General features: G+C 46.0%; 2 protein-coding genes across 11 annotated transcripts in view; one reads left to right on the top strand and one right to left on the bottom strand.

The window, feature by feature from the left end:
• The window catches only part of ZNF410 (zinc finger protein 410), a 44110-nt gene extending 37457 nt beyond the window's left edge, over positions 1-6653 (top strand). For all 9 annotated transcript variants that reach the window (XM_082383936.1, XM_082383930.1, XM_082383933.1 and 6 more), the window contains one exon: positions 5860-6653. In XM_082383936.1, the coding sequence (XP_082240062.1) occupies positions 5860-5898 (39 nt within the window). In that variant the 3' untranslated portion in view covers positions 5899-6653. The remainder of the gene's footprint in view (positions 1-5859) is intronic.
• Positions 2874-19745, bottom strand: FAM161B (FAM161 centrosomal protein B). Of its 2 annotated transcripts, XR_014242289.1 has the most exons (10): positions 19631-19745; positions 17213-17532; positions 15886-16436; positions 13976-14322; positions 13365-13492; positions 11332-11496; positions 11004-11103; positions 9415-9557; positions 6752-6891; positions 2874-3959 (listed from the first exon to the last, which is right to left on the bottom strand). XR_014242289.1 is itself a non-coding variant. In XM_082383902.1 (9 exons), the coding sequence occupies exons 1-9, from the start codon at positions 19682-19684 to the stop codon at positions 3956-3958; spliced, it is 1812 nt and encodes a 603-aa protein (XP_082240028.1). In that variant the 5' UTR covers positions 19685-19745; the 3' UTR covers positions 2874-3955. The 2 variants fall into 2 exon arrangements, 1 of the variants encoding a protein (XP_082240028.1); XM_082383902.1 differs by lacking the exon at positions 6752-6891.
• Between the last annotated feature and the right edge of the window lie 40 nt (positions 19746-19785).

Here is a 19785-nt window from a genome sequence, read left to right as displayed (position 1 = left end):
TTCCCCTCCTCTTCTCTGTTCGCACAGCTCCTGGGGATCAGCTTTGGATTTGGACCCGCCTCTGCGTGTAGGTCGCCTGAGGGCGTCTGTTCCCCGCCCAGACAGGATGGGGTTAAAGGAGCAGCTGCTTCGGGGACTCTGGCTCACCCAGGCCGCCGGGAGGGAGGGGTACAGAGGAGGCGGGGCGAGCCTGCGGCGTCAGAGGCCGGCGTGACGTTGCACCAGCCTGAGGCGCGCAGTGTGTTCTCCCGGGGGATGTTGTCCCTGGATCACGGGGCCCTGGCAGTGGCGGGCTGCACGGGCTCCCGGGAGGGGCGGTGTGGAGAGTGACCTGTGCTCGCACACAGGCTTCTTGGAGGCGGCAGCAGCAGCCCCAGCGTCTCACGCCCGTCTTCTGGGGTCCGCGCTGATAGCCGCGGCTCGCGCCAGTTTCTGGAGTTCGTTTAGGCGGCGCTCTGAATCCCCTCTCCTTGCGCGCCGCGAAACAAAGAGGCAAGAAAAAGTCTCTTGCCTCTTCGGCAGCTGCAGACTTTTTCCCGGTCTCCCTCCCAGCCAGCTGTGGTGCGCTAACCCCTTCAGGCTGTGTTCACGCCGCCAACCCCAGTCCTCTCCCTGCGATCCGACCGAAGCCCGAGCCTCTGCTCCCAGCCCCGCCCGCCCCGGCGGGGGAGCAGACAAGCCTCTCGGGCTGGTGAGCGCTGCTCGGCGCCGAGCCTCTGTGCGGGAGTCTCTCCGTTTTTCCCTCTGCGCCCCTGTTGCTATGGGATCCGCGCTGTTAGCTGCGGCTCGCGCCCGTCTCTGAAGTTCGTTTAGGCGGCGCTCTGAATCCCCTCTCTTCGCGCACCAGGAAACAGGGAAGAAAAAGTCTCTTGCCTCTTCGGCAGCTGCAGACTTTTTCCCGGACTCCCTCCCGGCTAGCTATGGTGCACTAACCCCTTCAGGCTGTGTTCACGCCGCCAACCCCAGTCCTCTCCCTGCGACCGAAGCCCGAGCCTCAGCTCCCAGCCCCGCCCGCCCCGGCGGCTGAGCAGACAAGCCTCTCGGGCTGGTGAGTGCTGGTCAGCGCCGAGCCTCCGTGCGGGAAGTGCGGGAATCTCTCCGCTTTGCCCTCCGCACCTCTGTGGCTGCGCTCTCCTCCGTGGCTCCGAAGCTTCCCCCCTACGCCACCCGCAGTCTCTGCCCGCGAAGGGGCTCCTAGTGCGTGGAAATCTTTCCTCCTTCACAGCTCCCTCCCACTGGTGCAGGTGCCGTCCCTATTCTTTTGTCTCTGTTATTTCTTTTTTCTTTTGCCCTACCCAAGTACGGGGGGAGTTTCTTGCCTTTTGGGAGGTCTGACGTTTTCTGCCAGCGTTCAGTGGGTGTTCTGTAGGAGCAGTTCCACGTGTAGATGTATTTCTACTGTATCTGTGGGAAGGAAGGTGATCTCCGCGTCTTACTCTTCCGCCATCTTCTCTCCTCCTCTTTGCTTATGTTATATTGAAAGTTTTTGCTATTTGGTATCATTGGTTCTTCCCTAAGTCACCTTCTCCTGGTAACCGCTTTGGAACATGTCTCACCTGTGGAGTCTTCCTTTATTTGTTCCCCTCTTCGTTTATCTATTTAAAATGTTTTATTGTGGAAGTTTTCAAAGAGTATAAATACTGAGAACGAGAATACTATAGTGATCCATGTACTTGTCACCCATCTTCAACAATTAACTGTCTACTGTTCTTATCACTTCCCTCCTACTGTTTGCTGTTGATGTTTTATTTGTAGTGCAGTATTTTAAATCATAGACATTTCATCTGTAAATATTTCTCTAACAGATATTTTTTCATAACTATATCTTTATCATACCCAACAAAATTAACAATAATTTGATATCCTCTGATTCTTAGCCTTCTAAATTTTTTCTCAGAAAGAATCTTTTATGGTTGGTTGGTTTGAATAAGAATTCAAACAAAGCCTATACATTGCATTTGGTTAATAATTCTCTTTATCTCTAATAGTCCTCCCCCTCTTTTTTTCAGTATGGCTATCTATTTAAGGAATTGGGTTGTTTGTCTTATAGCATTTCCCACATTCTGATTTTGGTTGATTGACTCCTTTTGTTGTTTGATTTCTTTCTCTATCCACAGACTTCCTGAAAACTGGTAATTACATTTAGAGGCTTGATTAGATTACTGTTTGTTTCTCCTCTTGGCAAGAATATATATATATTTTTTTAATATATATTTTTTAAAATTAATTAATGTATTTATTTTTGGCTGTGTTGGTTCTTCGTTTCTGTGCGAGGGCCTTCTCCAGTTGTGGCGAGCGGGGGCCACTCTTCATCGCGGTGCGCGGGCCTCTCACTGTCGCAGCCTCTCTTTGCGGAGCACGGCTCCGGACGCGCAGGCTCAGTAGTTGTGGCGCACGGGCTTCGTTGCTCCGCGGCATGTGGGATTTTCCCGGACCAGGGCTCGAACCCGTGTCCCCTGCATCGGCAGGCAGACTCTCAACCACTGCGCCACCAGGGAAGCCCGGCAAGAATATTTTATAGGTGGTACTCTTGCTTCCTACTACATCTCATCAGGAGACACATGATATTTGGTTGTTCTCCTCACTGATCTCAAGATTGACCAGTGGGTTATGTAAAAGTTTTGGCAACCATTACTGATCATGGCCTAGATCTGTTTTTCATTAGGGCTTGCAAAACAGTGATACCTTATTCTCTTTTTCCTTCTGCTTTTATTAACTGTGATTCTTCTATAAAAGAAATACTTTTATTAACTATTGGGTTGCTCTGAAATAGTTCAGGAAAGTCATCCCCTTCTTTTTGTACCTAGTACAAATTATTATCCTGATATACCAATCCACAACACTCAACACTTCCTTTTTTTTTTTTTAATTAATTAATTTATTTATTTATTTTTGGCTGTGTTGGGTCTTCATTTCTGTGCGAGGGCTTTCTCTAGTTGCGGCAAGCGGGGGCCACTCTTCATTGCGGTGCGCGGCCTCTCTTGTTGCGGAGCACGGGCTCCAGACGCGCAGGCTCAGTAGTTGTGGCACATGGGCCTAGTTGCTCCGCGGCATGTGGGATCTTCCCAGACCAGGGCTCGAACCCGTGTCCCCTGCATTGGCAGGCAGATTCTCAACCACTGCGCCACCAGGGAAGCCCATTTTCTTTTTTTGTATTTGAAACTTTGGAGTTTTTCTCTCCCATACTGCTAAATACCTTTTTTTAATTGAAGCACTCCAGATTACCCCAAATAAATGCCAGATGAATAAAGATAATTCATTCAACAGATATTATGTACCTGATGTGTGCAAGGCACTCTGCTGGGTACTAGTTATACAGTAGTAAACAAAATATAATCTCTGTCTCAAAGAGCTTAGAGTCAGAGTTAGGACCTCTGCCTTTTATAACTCCATAGCTATGTAAATGGTGCCCCTGGAGTTGTGCTGTACAGAGAGTTTAGAATGGGAAGGGCAACAGGTCAATGAACTGGCAATTTTTATACAGGGTAGTAGTGCTAGTCTTGGGGGAAGTCAGGATAAGTTTTAGAGTTTAAGTTGAGACCTGAGGGATGAATAGTAATCATCTTGATGGAGAAGTGGGAGGGACTGGAAGAAGTTTAACAGGCGTAAAGGTAGCAATGTGTACAAAGGAGAAGGGAGCACGCCCGATTATGGAACCACAAAGGGTTGAGTGTGATGGACATGGAATGGAGAGATTGGTGTGGGATGGAAAGATGAGAGCAGGAAAGACAAGCTGGTTCTTCTCTTTAAGGGCCTTATAGGACATGATTTTATCCTGGGGGCACTGGGGAGCCACTGCATGGTTTTAAATGGGGTATGACATGGTCAGATTTGTGTATGCAGAAAGTCCAGTAGTAGCACATTTGTTCTCTTGAACCTGTAGCTGGCTTCCGAGTGTCGTGTCCTTGTCTGGGAGATGCTCACTCACAGCCTCAGGCAGACACAATAACACAGACTACCTAAAAAAAAAAAAACAAAGGAAAACTTGGCCTTCACTCCAGGAGAACACAAAGGGCCTTTAAGTCCTGTGTACCCAGTTTCAGAATGGAAGCCTCAGACACTTAATAGAAAAATATTAACACCACAAGAGGAAAGTGCTGCCCTTAGATGTAGTTGAAAATCCTTCACTATCACTTTTTCCTCATGGATCCTTATGTATTTACAAATACAACTTCTGTCTGAGCCTCACTTCTTTTGTCTTTCCTTTACTATACCATTATTACCTTCCCCCCATCAAGGCATTTTCATTGCTCATCCCCTCCTTTTCCTTCTGAAGGTGGGCTTATCACATCCTCCAATACCTTCATTTTTTTTTCAAGCTATAAGCCCCCAAAGGCTCCAGGCTTCATCCTCTTCCTCATCCGGGGTCTAGGTACTAACTGACTGTTCCTCCAGTGAGTGAGGAATATTGACTCCTTAGGGATTATTCTCAGATGCCAGAGAAGGAGAAGGCAATAGCAACCCTTAAAACAACACATGCCCATTCCAAATTGTTTCACCATGCATTGTAGATCAGACCTGTAAGAATCTGCTGATGCACTTCTAATTGGACTCCTGTAAGTATGCTCTAAAAATAAAAATAACTTATCAAGAACAAGTGTCAGAAATTATCATGGAAAATATATGAAAAACTACAAGTTAACTCTCACTCAGATGGTTCAAATTGGACAATTCTGATTTTTCCTCAGTGTGGCCAGGTCTTCTGAGAATCAGACAGAGGACTCATTGTGCAGACCCAGCTGAGACCCCAGGGCTTTTGACCTTCTGTGGACTAAAGGTCATCCCAAATGGGGTTCCATAGCCACACTAACTTCACATTCTTGAATTCAAGAACCAGTATAAGTGATTGCCAGTTAGCTTTGACTATATCTTAGAATATTTCCCAAACAAAACAAGGAGGAAAACAGAAATTACAAATTCTTTAACATTTCTCATAAAGTGCCATTGCTAAGTTTGAGTGTAAACATCTGGATCTTGGTCTAGATTAAAAATATACCATTCCTAATCTCTACCACACAGTATCAACTGAAATCTGTGGTTTCTTTCTCTAAGTTTAAAATTTTTCTTTACATTTCTTTAAATTCCATACCATTGAATTCTACTATGTAAATTACCTTCATCTAAATTAAGATCACCAAATAAATATATCTCCAGCTCTAGAATTTATCTGATTAGATTTTAACAAACAATGTTTATTCTGTTTTCACTGTATTATTCCCATCTCATTTTCTTTTCATAATTAAATGGAACCCAATTTCATCAATTATTATACAAAAACACCTTTCAACAGGAACCTTGAATGTAGAGTAGAATGTCCACGGTAGCTGCCACCCTATTGGAGACTCTCAGGCTTGTCTTCCCTCATCACAGGAAAGGTATTTTAAGCCCAGGAAATCCCTGGATTTTTCATGAGTGGGTTGTAGCTCTCACGTAGAACTCCATTCCCTTTACTTCTTCTTGAGCCTTCAGCCTGTACTTTGGCTAACTGACTGATGTAAGATTTTTGGTTCCACCAGTTCTGATTTCCCTGTGGTTATAGATTCCTCCATCACTGACTAGTGAGTATGTGATTACACAAATAATAGTTTGGCTTATAGGATATTATAATTATTATTATCAGGATATTTTACTGCTATAGTAGGAATGCCAGCATCATCAAATGGTCAAAGTGCTGTCCCAAGGCCAGTACATAAATGAGATCTATCAGTCTGTGCATGTCTTCTGATTTGGAACTAGCTGTCCCTGACTCACCCCTGCAATGCATTCCCCACCCCCAATTGTAAACCTGTCACTTAGTATGAATTATTTTTCCTGTTATTCACTGGTAACTATTCCAGATTTGTTTTTAATCTCTTACAGTTACTAAACCAAGGAGATTTAACTGAAGGACGGACATGAGCATGGGTGCTGACTCCTGGAAGAGCAGCTCTACCTGAACCCAGAGTGCATGCAGTGGGAACAGGATGCTTATGGCTCACAGTTTGCCAGAACCAAAATGAATCTGTGAAGGACAGGACCCCACTTTTGCCTCTGTTCATCTTTCCTGGCCTAGAAGATGACTGTAGGAGAGCTTCTATTCAACTACCATCTGATTCAGACAAGGAAGAAAGCAGTGAATGTGGGCTGGGTAACTGTACCTACCTCTCTTCCCACTGCACAATTTTGGGATAGACTTCTCCCAAAAGTGAATTTGATTATTTGTTGGCTGAAGTTTCTCAGTAAGACTGTTGAGGGGAGGTTTTCCTTTGAAGAGTTTTCATCCCATACCGAGCTGTCTTTTCACATGGAACTAAATCCTGCCACCAACCATAAAACTTCACCAAGAAGTTAAGCTTTCAAGATGCCTTGTTGCTTTCGAGAAGGGAGTGGTGTCAGTTCTGTTGTGACATTCTCCCTTTAGCAACCTGAGTAAGAGACTCTCTGCCACTGGTCTTCAAAAAAATAAATTACTTGAATCCCTGCTTGGCCCAGGCTGAGGTACTATCTTGTCCTATACACCTCTACTTGGCCACTTTGCTTTCTTTGTTTATGGAACATACAGTAGCATGTTAAGAGGTTGTTTGTTTTTTGCTTTTTGTTTTTTTTTTAAGTTAAAAATCACCTGATTCAGAGCTTCAATTGTTTTTCCTTTAAATAAACAAAACAGCCAGTCAGTTCTTTGGCTCCTTGTTTTAAACAAAATTTGTTTCCTTTTGAGAGGAGATTAAGAAAATAATTCAGTCTTTCCCTTTAAGATGGGGCACTGATTTACCCTCAGGAGTCCATGCAGGTAAAACTGAGCTCAGAAGTCTTGGGGAAGATGACATGAGCATCTTCATCTCCAACTAGCAAACCCACATGGTAGTTATCAGAGTATCATTCTTGTCATCACCAAAAGGACCATGTTTGAGTCTGGAAAAATGGCAATAATAACAGATATTTTTGAATATTTCCAGAAAGATACTTTAAAAAACATGAGAAAGGTTCTTCTGTCAGAGTAGGCACTCTTGCTACCATCATCCTGTCTTTAGAGTTACTGAGAGAGACTATTTCATTATTATTGCTGAGAAGAAAAGTATCCAGAGATCACCTACTAGAAAATCATGGCTGTCAGAAGTTTCAAATTTATTAAAATGAACCTCATGCTAACATAGTACACACATGCACAGAGTGTCACATTCTAAGCAGATAACAGCAAAGAATTAACTGCTGTTTTAAATAAAGTAATTATAGTTCTTAATTTGTTAATGACATGCATAATTATCCTGTGCTAGATAGACTGAGTTCATATCAATTACTTGTATTCTTAAAATGCCAGTTTTGGCTTCCAGTAGCCTTACTTTTATACTAGAACAGTGGTTTTCAACCAAGGACATTTTGCCACCCAGGGGACTTTTCGTAATATCTGGAGACATTTTTGGTTGTCGTAACTGAGGAGAGGGGTGCTATTGGTATCTAGTAAATAGAGGCCAGGGGTACTGCTAACCATCCTACAATGTATAGCTCCCTCACCCAACACAGACTCATCTGGCCCAAAATGTCAATAGTGCTGAGGCTGAGAAACCCCGTATTTGGGGTTGCAAACTTGTCATCCCCCATGGGCTAATCTGATATACAAACATGTTTTGTTTTTCCCACATATTATTTCCAAATAAATTTTTTTTTTTTTGGCTGGGCTGCGCAGCTTGTGGGATCTTAGTTCCCCGATCAGGGATTGAACCCCACGCCCTTGGCAGTGAAAGCGTGGAGTCCTAACCACTGGACGGCCAGGGAATTTCCAGTAAGTTTTAAATTAGTTGCCGACATGCACATTTCTGGTTTCTGTTGAAAATGTGGTTGATCTGGCAATTCTGGGCCTGTATTCCATCAGGGTTGATATTCTCTAGTCTCCACTATCTCCTGCTAATCTGACAGCCAGCCCATTTGACCCATTTGTTTCCTGACTAGCCTCTGTAGGCATTTGGGCTTATGCCCTTTTTTCTGTACCTGTATGCTTAAGTGTGAGGTACAAAGCAAGAACCCTTAATTAGCTCTGATCCCTCTACCCTGAACTTCTCCACTTTGATTTACTTGGACCATTCTCTGTTATCTACTTTTCTTTCCCCCATTCTCCAAAAGCAACCATGACTCAAAACCCAAGTTTCGCCTGCCTTGACTCAACCCCAAGGTAGCTGCTTGATATTATTCGAAAGCAGTAGTTTTAAGTATACTGATTAACCAAATGATTTGAGATTATCTGGTAATTCATAAGACAGCTCCTCTAGTTCTTTCTTGGGGCTTGTAGGCTGTTCTAGAGATTCTTCTAAATCCTGCCGTGGATTCCTGATGCCGAGTTTACATAGTTTCATGAGTGCTGCAGAATAAATTAAAGAATTATAAAATTTTAAATTTTAAATCAAAGGAAGCATCGTGTAAGGCTTAAGCATGGTTTCAACATTATCATTATTTTGTATGGGGTATAAAGGCAAATTTCTAGGGGGAAAACTGAGATAGGAATTAGGGGAAGGGCTACTAGGACTTAAAATTGAGAGTAATAGAAATACTGTGCTTTTCTCCCTTTGACTTATATGATATCAATGGAGGAGGTGGTGCTAATGAGTTGCTTTTAAAAAATGCTAGATTTGGGACTTCCCTGGTGGCACAGTGGTTAAGACTCTGCCTGCCAATGCAGGGGACACAGGTTCGAGCCCTGGTCTGGGAAGATCCCACATGCCATAGAGCAACTAAGCCTGTGCGCCACAACTACTGAGCCTGTGCTCTACAGTCCACGAGCCACAGCTACTAAAGCCCACGTGCCTAGAGCCTGTGCTCCGCAACAAGAGAAGCCACCGCAGTCAGAAGCCTGTGCACAGCAATGAAGAGCAGCCCCCACTCACCACAACTAGAGAAAGCCCGCGCACAGCAACGAAGAAGACCTGACGCGGCCATAAATAAATAAATAAATTTATTTATTTTTTTAAAAAAGCTAGATTTGAACAAGCCATGGTGACCAAGCTGAGGGGAAAAGAAAGGCTTTGATTGTACAGGATATTTACAGCTTTTATTGTGGCCCTGTAACGGTTTTTACTTTCACTTATCCAATAAGTAAGTAAACGAAGAGTGTAGTTTATCATTTTATAGGAAGTAAAAATATACATGATTTTTCTTCAGAATTGAAGTAGAAGTACTTTTGACTGATGGCATTGGACTGGGATTGGAAAAATGATCTGTTTCAAATTGAAGGAATCTAGACCTAATACACAATAGCTATATTTTTATTCACAACTGCACTACTCACCAAATTTAAATGTGTTACTTGGAGATCTCTAGATTAGTATTCTATAAATACAGGATTGTGATCTCAAAACATGAGTGACTGTTCTAAAGCTTCCTCCCAGTGGCGTTACTAGGGATGCAACTTGAGAGCTGCAGGATGACAGCAGTATCTCTGATTACCTGGGACAATCACGGACTTCTGATTGCTCCTTCCATTGTAAAGCCCGGTTGCCCTGACCCTTGTTCCTCACAAAGTCTTCATCCAGCCCAGCGTGCCTCAGGGTGTCTCGATACCGTTGTTCTGCTTCCTTCCTGGCAAGGTCCTGTGGAATGGAAATTAATCTGCTGTAGCTGAATTACCAGATAATTCTAAATTGCTTGCTTAATCTGTATGCTTGTAATACTGCTTTTCCACCCCACCACCCCCCTGTAGTGCTGGACACAGATTTGTATGAAAATTACTTAGAGCCTTATTCTCAAGCTTTAAAGTACATAGGAACTACCTGAAGATCGGGTTAAAATGCAGATTCTTATTAGGTAGTTCTCAGATGGGGCCTGCAATTCTGTATTTCTAATACTCTCAGGAGATGGCAACTGTTGTTTTGGGAACCACACCTTTGTGAGGCAAGGATTTAGATTTTTGGAAGACCAAGTGAGACCCAGATGAAAAAGATGGACTAAAAACATTTTTAACATTTAAAAGCAACCAAACCATCATCAGGAATACTGAAATATAACAAATGGAAAATAAGCTGCACTTGTAACATTCTTAACAGGATGGATGGTATGCATGTAGACCAGAAAAAGGTTATTTTTTGTTTGTTTAAGTGTTCAAGAACAAAGTCATATAGAGTACTTTGTATTTTTCCTAGAGTGGTGAAAGATCTTTTGAGATCTGAGAATGAGCTTACTAGGAAAAAGCTAACATGAAGAGCAAACGTCATTATGAGAAATTTTTACTTAGCAATGCAAGTTGCTAAGTAAATCCAAGACAGTCCAGTGTGTGTGTAATATGTAGGGGACTGGGGAGGACTGGACCCAGGAAATGCCTAAATAATGCACTGGCTATAAGATAATGCCCAACATTTGGAACCAGGTCACTAGGGAATGCCAACTTTTGTTTGAAACTCTGGAGAGGAGAGAGATCTACAGAGCTTGATGCAGCTCAAAGCTATCTGGGACGGTGGCCTTTCTAAGACTGTTCAAGTAGCCCCAGAGCTTCCTTAGGGACATCTCAACTGCGTCCAACTTCCCTAGGAATCTAGAGAACATTTTAAAGTGACTCTTCCAGCCAGAAAGCCACTAAATCTGGAAGAGGCCTTGTGGAGTGCTTGTGAGCATCTCAACCCCTGAAGACCTATAAATGTGCCACAGCTGTAGAGGCTGGGGGTGCCCAGGGCACCAGCACTACAGGAGGAGAGATGACATTAGCAAGTTAAAGATACTCCAACACAGCCAAACTGTCAATTGTGTGCCTGGGATCTAACCTCTACTCTGATTCAAGCTGAAGGCTAGACTATAGAGAAAACCCCAGGAAGTGAAATATCCCTTTATAGATGCCTTTGGAATCCAGTCTTGGATGAAATCAGTCCAATGTTCACCAGTGCACTACTTACTTTGGTGAAAGATGGTAGTAATAAAATGAGCCAAGCTTAGAATCTTTCTGAGCCTAAAGGAAGTGTTTAATACCCAGATATTAAGCTGTTTCATAATTTCTAAGAGCCCTTTCATCTAAGACAGAAAGAAAGTGAATGACGGTTTAGATTTACCTTGGTAACTTGTTCGAAGAGATAGGGCCTTATTTGTATTCTCTTCTTCATTTCCTCCAATTCTTTCTTATACTCTTTTGCTCTTTTACGGTCATTGTTCCTGGAATTAACAAGATTTTTAGAATGAATTCCAGGTTTTTCCAATCCGGAATACCTTTAATTTCAGTTAAGTGGAATAACTCCCACAGACATTATAAATTCCTAACTGTGCCTGGCAAAATCCTTGATTCTCTGGTTATAGGAGCCTACTGTAATAACCCCAATTTGCCATTTTCAAGGCAAATGGCTCCCAAGATAGTTATCCCTTAGACACACGGAGGACACCGACCGATTCTCTTTCAGCTTTGCTTTGAACACCTCCTCCAGGCTTTTATGGGGATCCATGGCTTTCGCACGCAAGGTCACAGAGTTAGATATCGCCTGACACTTCTTTTTGTGCATCTCCGACCACTGAGTACTTTGACCTGCTTTGTCCTTTTTCTCAAGTGAACGTCTAAAGGGAAGAGGCAAAAAAAGAATACAAATGACCAACCTGGGTATACTTAAAAGCAATCTTAGTAACCTCTCTGGAAAGTCAGTTGGTTTTTTCTATGAATGGGTGAGTAATTTACTACACTGGCATTTCAGAAAGAAGAAGATTCTGGATTAAATGCACTGGCAGATGAAGCCTTCCCAGCACTATGGACAGTGAGTTTCTACCCCAGGAGAAGTTCATTAATTGAACTGAAAAACATGAGTTAAAATATTCTTACACTCAGGTGTCTTGCCATCTGGAAACAAAATAATACTAATTGCTACCATTTGCTGAGCTACCTACACTGAACCACGTGCAGACAGGCACCAATAAGTGCTTTATAGCCATTAGCTTAAATTCTCATAGCTGCCCTGTGAGGTAAGGACTGTAGGTCTCCCTTTTTATAGGCAACAAGATTGAGCCTCAGGGAGGGTAAACTACTTGCTTGAAGCTACCCAGCATGCCAGTGGAAAAGCCAAGATTAGAACCAGGATGTCTGACTCCCAAGCCTCTGCCCTTGACAACTGTGCTGTAAATGGTGGGCTGGAAGGTGCCTGGGTTCATGGTCCTTTGGGAATACAAACCTGCATTTCCACAGAGAACTGGAAATGGGCCTCCTTCAATGCACAATTTGGGGTCAACCTGCAGCACTTAGTTTGTACAAGTATCATTCTACAAGGTACTATGGAGAGTTCTACCAAAAGAAAAAACAGTCAAGACTCTTGCAGTAGGGTGTTCATATTCAAATGGACTTATTAGGAAGGAGGGTATAACAGTTTAATCTGCTAATATGTCAAACTCGCTATTGCCAGAACGCAGATATGGACATTCTCTGCAGGTGGGCCACCGTCTGGTTCATGAGACCTATCGTAGTGGGACCTCAGGATTCTGATGCATTTAGCCTTGATTTAGTAACTCTGACTGTGAAATTTGAGGAAGAAGGGAGTATCCCTTGGCTGCTAAATACATTTCTAAAATCCCTGTTGTGGGTCTTAAAGGGCCAAGTAGATTCCATGTACTCCTCTGTGAGCCCCACAGGAAGGCACCGAGATGCCAGTCCTCTCCCAGAGCTAAGCCACCAGTTACAGCATGACCTCTCCTGCTGACTTCAGCTCAGAGGCCTAGCGGAGGAACTCCTGCTGGGGTGCTGGCTGGATGAGACTACCAGGACAGAGGTCAGTTAAAGAGTTAAAAATAAGGAGGCTCCTGCTTCCCAACCGACTTCTAATAGTTCCCCAAGATGAATCTCAGAGAATCTCAAATCTATGCGATGGATGCCTCATCTTCTTTGTGGCAGGCTCACACACACAGGTTCAGGCTTCTCTGAATTCCTGTTCCTAATGCTTCCTTCCTCTTTCACCAGTGGGTCTTGACGCATGTTATTCTGTTTGGAAACTTGTTTCTTTCCAGCCTTTGTCTGGCTGACTTCTCATTCTTCAGGTTTCACCTTAGGCATCTATTACAGAAGACCCAGGCTGCCCAGTGCCCCTCCCACACACAGTCCCCTGCATTTCCCCATCATTGTGCTACTCACAAGATTTGATAGTTGCTTCTTTGCCTTTCTGTATTTCAGACTAGATATTAAACTATAGGTTCTATAAGGTATCTCCAGCCTTAACGCTGTGCCTGGCACAAAGTAAGTCCCCCAAGAATATTGGCTGAGTGATGGTTAAGTGTTCTCCAGCACTAAGTGTGGAGAGTCACATGAATTCCTGTCCTGATCAAGACTCCCCTTCCACCCCTTTCGGTCTCTCTGATAACAGGAGAGAAGGCCCAGCAGCGGAGTGCTTTCCAGCATTGGGGCCAAGATCTGAGCACTGTGGGTCTCATGCAGGCTGACCACTCACCTGACTGCAGATTCCCTCTTCCTGGTGGCGTCTGTGATGTGCACGGGGAGGGTGTTGGCAGAAAGGGAAGCAAGGCCACTCAGAGAACGACTCCTTGGTAGGGGTGTGCCGGGTGGCTGTGGAGATTCCTAGAAGAAATGAAGGCTAATATTGGTAGGACAGCATGTGCAATTAGTTTCTATCTTAACTAGGAATCGATTTCAGCGGAGGACTAGTCAGAATCTTCAGTTCTTTCTTGGGATTAAGGCAAGGGTAATGAGATCTTGAGTTTAGTTAAACAGGGCCAAGACTTGGATACCAATCCCAAGGTTTTTAATTAAATGAGAAGAGTTCTTTGGAATTGGTATTGGGACATGGCAATTGACCCCAACTCCCTGCCTTCCAGACTTGTTTGCACTTATTTCTGCAAAATCCCTCTACAGAGAGGGAAGGAAGGGAAGTATTCTTGTGGTCTTAAATTTTTAGGAACCGTGGATCTGCTTACAGCTGAGCCGGTGTTTTAAAAAAATTAAGATAGAAAAGTGTCATGAGAAGTGCCTTCCATTGAGACCTGGCCCCTCCTGTGTTTAGGGCCTCAGCCCTGACCCTCCTGCAGTGGCCTGGGCTCTCACCCTCCTCCCTTCAGAGGCGGCAGCATCACAGGGCCGAGGAGTACAACGCAGACTGGCGGTTCTCAGCAAGAAGGGCTTGTTGCGAGTCACCTCCTGGGTGTCTCTTCTCTTGGCAGCTCTTTTCTGGAAGGCCTTGTAAAGTTCTTCATAGTCAGGGACGGCAGGATTCACCCGAGGCTGGAATCCAAAGTCAGTGTGCAGAAACCCAAGCTTCTCCTCCCGGGTCCGGGTGGCTATTCGAGGCTGTGAGTCAGCCCGGCCACTGGAGGAAGCGATGGGGGAGGAGGCCATCTGGAGCATGTCCAGGGCTCTCATCTGGATGCGAATTTTCCTCAAGAGCTCAGCTTCTGTGGAGAAGAAGTCAGGGCAGCGAGGGGTGAGAAGGGACCAAGCCTCAAACCAAAAGGTGTGGTGAGCTTTCCCTCTTAAACACTCGCAGTTAGTGTGCTGGAACTCAGCATTAACTTTTCAGGAATTTTCCGAGCTAGTTGGCATCGTCTGGAAAGCTTGAAATTGGCCAGGATAGGAGTATTTATACCATGAAAACGGCAAACACTGCAAATCAACTTCCTTTTTTTTCCTGGAGAGTGCCTTAATGAATGCTGACTAGGACATCACTGCTGTGTGCCAATCAGGCTGCAGAAGCAGCTACCATTTACACTTACTGAGCACTTTCTACAGTTCCTTCTTCAGAGATGGAGCAGGAGGGATGGGCCAGTCACCTGCTCCTCTCCCAGGTCTCCCTTCTCAGGCAGGGGCCCCACCGTCCACCCAACTGCCCAAGCCCACTGCCCACATTGTTCTCACCTCCTCCTCGCTCATCAGTCCTGCCGCCTCCTCCTCTTTAACCTCTCTCTGGTCCAGCCTCTTTTCATCCTCCCTGCTACTAGTTTCATAATTTCTCAGTTGAATCACTGAAATAGGCTCCTACAGATCAACATCCCTCTGGACTTGCCCGTCCCCCTATAATTATCTCCACAGCAGAGTGAGCTTTCTGAACTTCGTATCTGATCATGAGCCACCCTACTTAAAACCCTTCAGTGGCTCCCCCTGCCCTTGGGATGAAGTCCAAACTCCCTCCCATGGCCTACAAGGCCCGAGGTCTGGCCTGTGCCTGTCTGTCCCGCCCCCCGCTCCTCTTCTGTCTCCCCTCTACCTTTCCATGCCTTGAATGTGCTCAGCTTTCTTACCTCCATGCTATTATCTTTGCCTGGTACACTCTTCTTCCCTCTTCATTGAATTCACCATGGCTCCTCCTTCAGGGTCAGCGTTCACTTTCCCTCGGGACTTTCCCTAACTGTTCCCACCGCTCACCACACTCTAAGTCAGGTCCCTCTGTTATAGGTGACATTGGACCCCTAGGCTTCCCCCTTTAACTCCTGCAAGTGACTTATCACATTTGTAATTAGCTGTCTGTCTCCCTCCCATGTCCGCAAACTCCACATCTATTTATTCACGCCTGGGACGTGGCACATGCTATGGAATGAGCGAATAAAGCCAGAGTCCTTTAACTGAGCTATGCGTCTTGAAATGAGTACCTCAGAGGATGTGGGGGGCTTTCCTCGGGGCAGCTGGCTAGTGGTGGTGCTGGCCTAGGCTGGTACTCAGATGTCTCTGAGTGGTTCTCTGCTCTGGCACCCATGCTGCCACAGAGGCCTTCGTATCCACTCACTGAGCCAGGTGAGGTCAACAGGATGAACCCGGGGCCTCCTACTCCTCTCCCAACTAGGCGCCCCCATTGTACGGGCAGACCCAACCCTACCCCGTGGCCTGCACTGAGCAAGGCCTCTAGCGGGTCCGCCCGAACAGCCCATCTCTGAGCCAGGGTGATCCCTGAGCCCGAATAAATCCCCACAGCACCGCTTGGTACCCCCAGGCAGGAGGCAGGCCGGAGGCAAGGATGTCTTTACCCTGGAGTTTGTCCCCGAGGGCTGGCTCCAGAATGGACTTGGGGATCCTCCTGGTGGCCTTCTGCTTGGGGACTTTGGCCTTAGCTGTGGCGACCAGGTCCCTCTGTTGAATGGCTTTCTTTCGCTGCTCGTCCTTCCCCAGGAAGCTGAAGGGCTTCAAGGAAGAGAGGAGCAGCTCCTTCCTCTTCTGGATCCCTGCCTGCCTGCGTGCCTCGTTGCGCTCCATGATCTCCTGGTAGAGGGGCAGGTAGACGTGCGCAGGCACAGGCTGTGCCCGGAACTGCCGGTGGCACTCGGCCTCCTCCTGGCCCTGCTTCTGGGCCTGCTGCCTCTCATGCTCAAAGGAGGCAGGCGAGGCCAGCCACTGGGCCTTCTTCCTGGCCTCGCGCAGCGTCATGCGGAACGGCTGAGGGACGGTGATGGATGACGCCCAGGAGCTGATGCTTCTGTGCTGGGACAGAGGCCTGGAGCTGGAGGGTGGCTGAGGCTGAGCCTTGGGAAGATCGGAGGGCAGGTTGCTCAAGGAGCTGCAGCGCCTCATGGAGCCACACCTGCGGGGAGAGAGCAGCTCTGTGCGTGGAGCACAGGGGGGCCAGGAGGCCTGGCTCCTCCAAGATCCTCCTCCTTCCCCCTCCCTTCCGGCAGGTCACAGTTAGTTTCTCAGCCTCACATTGCAGCCCCACAGGCCTCTAGGCCTGCGCCTTTCTCAACCAGGCTTCTCTCCTTCCCACAGGCCATCCTAGCAGCCCTAGTAGAAAGTCTCTCCTTAGAATGGACCCAAGAATTGCCACTTTGCACTCTTAATATTTTCATTCGGTAGAGAGAAGAGTGCAGTGGTGCACAGGAAGCCTTTAGAGTCAGGCCCAGGTTCCAATCTTGCTTCAAACAATTACCAGCTGTGTGACCTTGAGCAAGGTTCTCTTGGAACCTCAATTTCTTCATCATTGTAGAATGGCAAAAATAGTATCTACTTACAGGGTGATTGGGAGGAGAAAGTAAATATTAAATGAGATAAAGTATATGTGCATATAGCAGGGCTTGGCCAAGGGAAATGAACCTTGTTGCCATTCTCAGGGAGGTAGTATATTTGGGAAAGGCATCTCTTTAATTGATTCCAAACCTTCAGGTGACTCAAGGTTACCCAAAGTGATTCAGGACTGCTGGGTAGGAATCAGAACACGTTTGGCTGATTCTGGGCTGAAGCCTGGGTAGGTGGCACTTACAGGAGTGGTCTTTGTTTTACTGAGGAGGAAGATGAGGCCCAGAGTCATGATGTGACTTGGGCAGAGTTGTGCAGTGAGGCAGCTGTTGAACTGCACTGCCTTACCTCGGAGACGGGGGGGACTGCACCTGCAGCTTCCCCCTGCCTTTGTCTTGGAAGAAACTCTCCAGGTCCTCATCATCTTCAGAGAGGCTTTCATCACTGTCTGGGTCAGACAGATAAAGGGATTCCAACAGGCACCACCTGCCTTTCTGCCTTAGTGCCTGCAGGGTCTCGTAAAAACTCGCAGTTGAGTCAGAAGTAGAATCTGTCTCCTCCTCTGGGCTGATGAACTCACTGAGTTTGCCAGCCCTGGGCAAAACCAGCCCATCCCCACACAGCTCCTCTTCTGCCTCTGTGTCTGAGGAGGATTTGGGAGGAAATATCTGAAATGAAATAGACTGTGGGTCAAGCTGTGATTTAAAAACTTAACTACTAATTTCATTTTAAATAAGTATACATTAGGGACTGGGGTGGGGGACAAAGAAAAATGTGTTCCTTGCTTTAAAGAAATTTCACATATTGGTATATGAGGTGTGCTTGGTTGAAGGGCGGGAAAGGGAAACAGAGAGCTGAAGTTGGTTCATGCAGTCCGGTGAGCATTTATGGAGAACCTACCTTCACCATGCACCCCTGCTCTCCAGGAATCCTACCTGTAACTTTGGCCACACTCTGGGACCTGCCCTACTTGGGTTTTACCTACTTGTTGCCCATCTTCCTTTTCCTGCTTCCCTTGTCTATACCTCTGCTTTCCTCATATTCTAGCTAATTCCTACCCTGTTACTAGGAATGAGTAATTAACAGGAGACAGTGTGGTCTAGCTGAAAGAGTCCTAGAAAGTGGGAAATCCAACTGGGCTTAAATACTCCATTCATTCAGAAAACATTTATTGGGTGCCTAATGTGCATTGAGTATTAGGCTGCGAACAAGACAAACAAGGTCCCTACTCTCACGAGGCTTACATCCTAGTGAAGGGAGAAAGATAATGTAAGATGGTAATAAATTCAATAAAAGCCATGAAACTGTGAGATTATAGAGTGATGGAGTGGCTATGGGACGCTTTTCTGTTGATAAAAGCCTGTCAGATAAAGACCACTAGGAATGTACCTGTAATCAGAACTAGGTTTATTAATTTGCTACAGCATACCATGGGAAAGTATAGGGAACTTGGCGCGGGGTGGGGGCTTTTTCTAGGGTTGGCTGGTCCTGAATGATTCTGAGGAGGGTTAGGGGAAGCAAGGATGGATGGATGCTGTCATAAAGAGGGCACAGTTTAGTAAGTGGATGAATGAGCAATTTTTATTCAAAAGGTGACAAGAGCAAAGTAGGGCTGAGTAAGTAATTGATAAGTAAGCATAATCATTTAGAAGTATGGGGTATTAGTCGTTTTGCAGGTACAGTGTGGCCCTGTGAGAAATACCGATTTCTGCTGATCTTGCTGCTGGCCTCATCTGGGTCTATTACAGTCTGAGTTTTACTTTCCCAGTCCTGGATGATTTGTACTTTCTCACTGTGGAGGACTTTTAGACTGACACCTGATTGGTGAGAAAAACTTCAGCCTTGCTAAAGATCTAGGGTAAGAGGGTTTGGGGCTCGAAGAAAAGCAAATACAAAGGCCTTGAGGCAGGGACAAAATTTTGGACTTCTGGAGAGGTAGAAAGAGGGCCAGTGTGCTTGGAGGATAGTAGCAAGAGATATCCTGAAAGAAGCAGGCCGGGGCCATGATGGGACCGCACAGGGTGACTGGTTGGTTGCGGCTGGAAACCAGTTGGGACGGGCCGCTGCAGGCCTCCAAGTGACACTTGGTGATGGTTGAACTGGGTCCAGCTCTAATACTGAAAAGAACACTGGATTCTGAGTCAAAGGTATGTATGTGCTCTAGCCCTCGCTCTGCTACTAAAGAGCGTGTGATTTTAGGAAAATTCCTTTTTTAAAAAACGACTTTATTGATATAATTCGCACCTACTATACAATTCATACAAGTGTACAATTCATTGGGTTTCAGTATACTCAGAGTTGTGCAACCATCACCACAATCAATTTTAATAACCCCCCAAAGACTCCATTCCATTTAGCAGTCACTCCCTATTTTCCCTAACCCTCCTCATTCCCTAACCCCTAAGCGACCGCCAATTTACTTTGTCTCTATGAATTTGGGGGCAAATTTCTTAATCTCTCTGTGCCTCATTTTTCTCTACTACAAAATGGAGACAACAATCGTGCTATTAGTCCTGGGGCGGTTGAGAGGATAAGCGGAAACTGGGGGCCATGTCTATGGTTCTATGAAGAGCCTGACGTAAGGGTTCAAGGGGTTCAGGTCCCGGAGATAAGAGTCCGCCTCCGTAAACACTGCCCATTTTAATCCCACGCCCCTGTGACACGCCCTTGCCGTCTGTCTCCAAGGCAACTTCAAACAGTTTCCTCTCTTCGGGATTTCTTTCCGGGGCGCAGACACGATCACTCCCCTTCTTTTTCCCCGCTCACCTGACGGCTCCACTGAGCGCCGCCGGAGGCTCCTGCAGACCTGCCCACGGTCATCGTCTCAGCGGGGAAGAGGCAGAAGCGGCGGAGACAGCGGGGATAACAGCGGCCGTGGAGGTGCAAGCTAAGCGGGTCAGGTTCCGCCCCTTTCTAGCTTG

The sequence above is a fragment of the Balaenoptera borealis genome (genome assembly GCF_965194805.1).
Source record: "Balaenoptera borealis genome assembly, chromosome: 3".
Taxonomy (NCBI): Eukaryota; Metazoa; Chordata; class Mammalia; order Artiodactyla; family Balaenopteridae; genus Balaenoptera; species Balaenoptera borealis.
This window is presented reverse-complemented; position numbering and strand designations above follow the sequence as displayed.

Bases quoted from the DNA above. Each gene is read 5' to 3' on its own strand.
- FAM161B (XM_082383902.1), bottom strand. From the start codon at position 19,684: ATGACCGTGGGCAGGTCTGCAGGAGCCTCCGGCGGCGCTCAGTGGAGC. The intron at 17,533-19,630 runs GTGAGCGGGGAA...ATTTCATTTCAG, and splicing joins GCGCTCAGTGGAGCCGTCAG to ATATTTCCTCCCAAATCCTC. The intron at 11,104-11,331 runs GTCGGTGTCCTC...TGTTAATTCCAG, and splicing joins GCAAAGCTGAAAGAGAATCG to GAACAATGACCGTAAAAGAG.